The sequence below is a fragment of the Embiotoca jacksoni genome, unplaced genomic scaffold, assembly GCF_022577435.1.
Source record: "Embiotoca jacksoni isolate LCO1_2020_lvr unplaced genomic scaffold, fEmbJac1.0.p SCAF_25, whole genome shotgun sequence".
Taxonomy (NCBI): Eukaryota; Metazoa; Chordata; class Actinopteri; family Embiotocidae; genus Embiotoca; species Embiotoca jacksoni.
Window position 1 is genome coordinate 3,818,433 of NW_027185376.1, and position 7,186 is coordinate 3,825,618.

Sequence of the window (7,186 nt, forward strand, 5' to 3'; positions counted from 1 at the left end):
GCTGTGCCCTTGTCTAAAATAACTTATTGTAGGTACAGTAAGTGCAGGCTAATGCACTGTTCCTCTCCATAATCGTGTTTTTATATCATTACTGTTGGTTCTGTTTCTGCTCTTTTTAAAAATATTTCCTTATTAAAGAGCCCTTTTAGGCTTTTGCAAATGCAAAAACATCTCTTAATGTCAATAAAATGTCAAATTAGATTTAGACAGTGGAGGATTGGTCTGCATTACATAAAAAAAGAAAGAAAAGAAAGATAGATAGAAAAAAAAAAAAGTGTTTTATAATCAGATTATTCTTTCTGTCGCCTCAATGTGAAGCAGGAACTTCAACATAAGTCAACCAGCCTGTTAGGACAAAAAAAATAAGGGAGAGGAAGAAAGAAGGTTTTATGAAACCAATATCATCAAGCCTTCCCCACACTCCAGGAAGACGTGAGCCTCGGCTTCTGAAGTCACGGCTCCCTCTACAGTTTGTACAGTGGAAATTTTTTCCATCCCGGTGCGAGGAAAACAATCAAACTGACTGTGGGTGAACAGTCGGGAGGACACAACGGAGACGCGTCCGGAGATCACGCGCATTACGCAGCCCGACTCGTGAGATGTGTGTCTGGAAAACGGCGGCGGGAACATAAAGATCCCTCCACGGATTCGGCGGATTTCCACGCTGGACTGTCCATCATCATCATCATCATCATCATCATCTGCGGGGCTGATTTGCAGTTTTCCTGCGGACAGTCGGGAAAATGTCTCATTCTTTGAATACTTAAGGAGTGACGACAACTTTCCTCTTTTTTGGACTTCCCCGCGCCGATCGCGGAAGATAAAAAAAAAAAAAAAAGCGTGGAGCTGAAACGATTTAATACAAAAAAAAAAATTAAAAAAAGGACAGGAGCGGGGTTTTTTTTTTTGTTTTTTTTGTTGTTGTTTTTTTTTTTTGTTTGTTTTAACAATGCCAACAGATCAATTCTCCGATCGGGATTTGCAAATTTAAGCAGCACGGAGTTTCTCTGCGGCGGAGACACACCGAGGCAATGTTATCTGCGGAGATGCGTGGTTTGCTGAGGTTCATGTCCGTGGATGTTGCAACTCGGTCGGGCTGCACGCGGAGCCTTTGGGTGGCTGTGATTGGACCGGACACAGACTGGGGCTGACTGATGTTTTGTCCGAGAGGAAATGTTTTGGGGAGGAGATCAATATGAGTTACTGGCAAAAGGGGGGGGGGAGATGCCAGTCTTCACGAGCACCCGTATTCACCGCGAGGACGGAGGACGACAGCGTGCTGGAATAAGGATTTTATGTTCATTTTCTTTCTTGGGATTTTAAATCAAAAACAGATCAGGAATATCTTCTTTCCATGAGACATATATTTAATGTGCTGCGTTTTGTTGCCTTTGTGAACTGTTACAAGACAGTTACAAGTCACTATGGATAGTTTTTGCTCTTGGACTAAAGTTTTTTCCCTTTTCTTGACTGTCATGCACGGGATTTTGATATTGCATCATATTATCTCATGAATGATTTATTTCATGGACTGCTAAATATTTTCCCTCCTGGACTTTGACTCTGAAATCACAGCTGAAGTCATGGGACATTACTGCAACACTTTAAAGGAAGAAAATCAATCAGCTGCTTCATTTTGAACTCTAGTAAAAGAAAATATATTCACACATCCCCAGCAACATGGCTGTCAACTGGGTTGTATATTCTGTGGTTTTACTGCCACTGTTCGCGGTGGGGACGGCTTTCTCGGGGGTCTTCAACACCACAGACAGAGACATTTTCACGGATGACTTGCTGCAGGTCAAGCTCACACAAGGCAGAGCGACGGAGCAGTGGAAACTCCAGTCTGCCGACTTCCATCCCAACCTATATTTTAACCAAGTAGACGTGTTGCACTTGAGGCAAAGGTCCTCCACCACCCACAGTCACATATTTAAAGTCATCCGGGCGGCCGTGCTCACCATGCTGTCTAATGTCCCCTTTTACATGCCCCCTGTGAAACACGAGGAGTTTACAAGCAAGTGGAACGAGATTTATGGGAACAACCTGCCTCCCCTGGCTCTCTACTGCCTGTTGTGCCCAGAGGACTCGGCCGCCCTGCAGTTTCTTATCAAGTTTATGGATAGGATGGCTGAATACCCCGACTGGAAGGTAATCAGCGCACCAAACGATGAGGTCCCCATGGCGCACTCCCTCACTGGCTTCGCCACCGCCTACGACTTTATTTACTCCTACCTGGACGAGCGCAGAAGGGATGTTTACCTCAAGAAAATTCGCTCTGAGACCGAGGAGCTGTACGAGCTCTCCAAGTACAGAGGGTGGGGAAAACAGTATCTCCAAAACCATCAAACCACGAACATATTAGCCGTCCTGACGGGCGCAATAGTGGTGGGCTCGCACGACGACCCGGAGTCGATGATCTGGAAACAAGTGGCGGTGAACTACATGGAGAAAACGATGTTCCTGCTGAGTCATGTTGTCGATGGGTCTCTGGACGAGGGAGTGGCGTACGGGAGCTACACGGCCAAGTCCATCACGCAGTACGTCTTCTTGGCTCAGCGCCATTTCAACATCGACAACACGCAGAACAACTGGCTGCGGGAACACTTCTGGTTTTACTACGCCACCCTGCTGCCGGGCTTTCAGAGGACCGTCGGCATCGCCGACTCCAACTACAACTGGTTTTACGGGCCGGAGAGCCAGCTGGTTTTCCTCGACTCGTTCGTCATGAGGAACGGAACGGGCAACTGGCTGGCTCAGCAGATCAGAAAGCACCGACCCAAGGACGGTCCCATGGGGCAGTCGTCTGCCCAGCGCTGGGCCACGCTTCACACGGAGTTCATCTGGTACAGCTCCCACCTCGTGCCGCAGCCTCCCCGCGACTTCGGCAAAACGAGGATGCACGTTTTCTCGAACTGGGGCGTGGTCACCTACGGAGCCGGGCTCCCCAACGGACAGAGCAATACTTTCGTCTCCTTTAAGTCCGGCAGGCTGGGTGGCCGCGCGGTCTACGACATCGTCCACGACAAGCCTTACTCCTGGGTGGACGGCTGGAACAGCTTCAACCCGGGTCACGAGCACCCGGACCAGAATTCTTTTACGTTCGCTCCCAACGGACAGGTATTCGTGTCCGAAGCCCTTTACGGCCCAAAGTACAGCTACCTTAACAATGTTTTGGTGTTTAGTCCGTCTCCTAGCAGCCAGTGTAACAGACCGTGGGAGGGCCAGTTGGGGGAGTGCGCCAAGTGGCTGCGCTGGACCGACGAGGGGGTGGGTGACGCTCGAGGGGAGGTGATCGTCGCCTCCTCGCACGGGGACACCATGTTTGTGAGCGGCGAGGCGGGCGGCGGCGTATTCTCCCGCCATGAGACTGAAGAGCGTGTTCAGAGCCTTGGTTCTGCTCAACTCGCAGACGCTGCTCGTGCTCGACCACGTGGAGAAGCGGGGCGACTCACCCGTCACGTCTCTCAGCGCCTTTTTCCACAATCTCGACATTGACTTCAAGTACGTCCCCTTCAGATTCATGGACAGATACAACGGCGCCATGATGGATGTGTGGGACGCTCATTATAAAATGTTCTGGTTCGACAGCCAGGGCCACAGCCCTGACACCAGGATACAGGAGGCAGAGCAGGCGGCCGAGTTTAAAAAGAGGTGGACGCAGTACGTCAACGTCACTTTCCAGATGACAGGCGCAGTCAGCAGAGTGGCGTACGTGTTGCACGGTCCGTACGTCAAAGTGTCCAACTGTCGATTTACGGATAACGGCAAGAACGGGGTGAGGCTTTCTTTAACCATAAATAACACAGAGAAGATTGTTTCTATCGCTACAAACCACAAAGACGTCGGCGCGAGGTTGACTTATTTAGGCTTTGGAGGTCACTGTAAGGTTGAGGATCGAAATCAAATCACTCGCTACGGCTTTGGGACGCAACTCATCCCCAAACAAATCAACAGCGATAATCAGCTGTTTGACTTTGGGTTCGCAGTCAACGTGGTGGCGGGGGTTGTTCTCTGCGTGGCCATAGGATTTCTGACCATGCAGAGAAAGTTTTACGTTTGCTTCAGTAGGCTGATGCGTTACGCCCTCCTCACCGTGCTCATTCTGTGGATAGCCGAGCTGCTGTTTGTGTCTAACAGCTGCGATCAGCTTCTCTGTGGGGTAAAATGGAAAGGTGCGGGTGCCAAAAGCGAAGTAAACAAACAAATTAGACTGTACGAGCAGCACCGGCTCCCCCTCCCCACCGTCGTCATAACAACCCTTCCTGGATCGGGATCGGAAATACTCAAGCACCTCTTCTACAACAGCTCGGACTTCGTTTACATAAGAGTGCCCACCGAGCACGTGGACATTCCCGAAACCGAGTTCGAGTTCGACTCTCTGGTCGACGCCTGCGAGTGGTCAAGGTCAGATGCCGTGCACGGCCGGTTTAAGATCATTCAGGGCTGGCTGCATTCGCTGGTGCACAGCACCAAGCTGCACTTGCAAAATATTCAGCTTGTGGAGGGCAGCAGGGTCAAGCAGCCCCAGAGAGCCGGGCCCTCCAGGGACAGAAAGAAAAGATCCAGGAGGAGGGAGCCCGCGTCGGAGCTGAAGGGCAAACTGAGGGCCAGTCTGGACAGAGACGCCGAGTACGTCAGGGAGATGAGGCGTCACGTTGCGGAGTACCCTAACGCCCGGGTGGTCCTCAACATGCGGAGTGGAAGCTGGGCACTTAAGCTGCCTTTCATTCAGGAGGTGGTCGGACCTTCCCTGAGGACAATCTATCTGGTGAGAGACCCTCGAGCGTGGATTTATCTCATGGTTTATAACAGCAAGCCCAGCCTTTACTCCCTCAAAAACATCCCGCAGCACCTTTCCTTGATATTCAAGGAGGACGCCGTGAGGGGTGGGTGCCCGGCCGTGGCACCGGAGTTTAAAATGATCCGGAGTCTGCTGTCCCGTTCGGAGACCGACCCCGTTCTCGTTCTGGCTCACCTGTGGCTGGCTCACACCGCGGCGGTGCTGAGGGTCGGCGAGGGCCTCCCCGAGGAGTCCTACCTCCGAGTGAGGTTCGAGGACGTGGTCAACTTCCCCCAGGAGACGGCGGAGACGATACACGCGTACCTGGGGGTGCCCGTGTCGCCCGCAGCCCTCAATCAGCTCATGTTCACCACCTCCACGAACCTGTACAACCTAATGTACGAGGGCGACATCTCGCCTGCCAACATCAACGCGTGGCGGCAAAAGATGCCGCGAAAGGACATCAGACTGATAGAGGACGTGTGCGGCAGCGTGATGAAGAGGCTGGGTTACACCAGGTCGGCCAGTTAACTGCTGCTGGTCAGCTAACATGGAGCTGTCTTGTTTACTGTCGCTGCCAGTCACATTTAGTTTCTTTTTTGTTTTTGTTGCACTGACCTTATATAAAAAAAAAAATGTAAAAAAAAAAAAAAATGTTAAAAGTCGAGGAGAAACTAGGAAGCCTTTCTGTCGGAGTTTTTTTTTTTCCTCTCAGTTGTGTTTGTGTCGCACCGACTACAGCAACAGATGTGTGAGAGGAATATTTTATATTAAAATAGGCGGAAGGGATCTTCTCCCCCCTCCTCCCCCCCACGGCAGCCCTTCACACTTACTTGTAGCACTCTTTCATCGAGTGAGACTTTAGACCTTTGCCGTCTTACATGCCGAGAAATATCACTGAAATTTCGCATAAATTCTATGTTACTGTTTCACAACAGTTCCTCATTGAAGATTAGTTACTGTGTGTCTTAATAAGAGATGACTCTCCACTTTTAATCCGTGATGTCAAGAGAAACGTTTGTGCAACATTCTTGTCTGTATGATTCATTTGTTTTGTTTTATTTTGGGAGAGGTTATATTTACTGGTTTGGAACAGATATGTTATGAAGCTCATTAGGACGTTTTGCAGCTCTGGGAGACTATTTTAGCCGTCGTTTTACCATCTGAACTTTGGAGAGCTGTTGCCCTTTCAAACTGTAAACATTTTTTTTTTAAAAATGCTGCAATGTATGAGCTCAAAAGCAAAGCGTTAAAACAACACGGTAGCGTTTTACTTCGACGATAGAGACATACAAGTGATATGGGATTGTATTTTTATTGCACCAGTGGAGGGATTTTTTGTTGTTGTTGTTGTTGTTTTGTTTTGAAGCTCGAAGATGTCGTGACGGTTTTGGTGGCTTAGCACTTTCACGGGGACTCTTGATTGTATGCGGGATTCAGTGACTTTTTTTTTTTTTTTTTTTTTCCGAGGCTAACTTCGCTGTACGTGCTGGATTAGCTCGGAAATATAAAAGCTCTGAAGAAATCTAAACCTCTGAAGATATTATGTCTAGAAGAAAGAAAGTTAGAAGTATTTATGGGTTCCAAAGACAGATATCCCAAAGGATCGGGAACGAATATGATTATTGTAACTCCCTTTAGCATTTATTGAATTAGATCAGAGGGAAGTGCTTAATAGGGATCAAACTGGAAAAGAAAAAAAACAGAAAGAAAGAAGAAGAAACCTGTCAGCCTTGACACATTTCTAGTCAAAGCAATTTCCAAAGCATCCCCCTCAGCGACTCATATTAATCTGCAAATCTCCGTAACTGAGGTTTACCGTCTTTTATTGGTGTGATATCTTCACTGTCAAGGCTGGGAGGAAAATACCAAAACAGCACAAGTTTCCATTTCCTGTCGTGTGGCCGCTCAGACAGCCAATGATCTTTTAGGTTGTGTTTTTTTTGTTTGTTTGTGTCTTTAAAGAGTACAGCGAGCAGTGCACTGAACAGGGGATGAATATTAAGTATAGCTTAAAAAAAAATAAAAAATAAATAAAAAATAAAAAAAAACAGTCAGAGACCATTTCTACTCTGTGATGTTATGCTCCTTGGCCTGGGCAAAAATGTACGCTACTCAGTAACCTTTGATGCTGTCTTTGCTTCAACATTTCTGGACTGTAAATGGATCATAAGCAACATGCGGATGGTGCACTCATTTATAGACTCTCCACTGCATCTGTACGCGCACACACACACACACACACACACACACACACACACACACACACGCACACACGGGCGCGCAAAAATGCTGCGTTCATTTGGAAATATCCATCTTTCCTCGGCTAGAAACGGTCCTGTTTTGTTTTCTTCTCCACAAACACTGAAACCCTTGACTGGCTGGAAAACCCGTTTGATGTTT

At 48.3% G+C, this 7,186-nt stretch overlaps 1 protein-coding gene across 1 annotated transcript; it reads left to right on the plus strand.

Moving 5' to 3' along the window:
• Nucleotides 1–534: 534 nt before the first annotated feature.
• LOC138204419 (dermatan-sulfate epimerase-like protein) lies at nt 535–6,641 on the plus strand. Its single transcript, XM_069159677.1, is given in 2 exon segments — nt 535–3,342; nt 3,344–6,641. Coding segments are annotated over 2 exon segments (3,633 nt in total). The 5' UTR covers nt 535–1,680; the 3' UTR covers nt 5,315–6,641.
• The last annotated feature ends 545 nt before the right edge of the window (nt 6,642–7,186 follow it).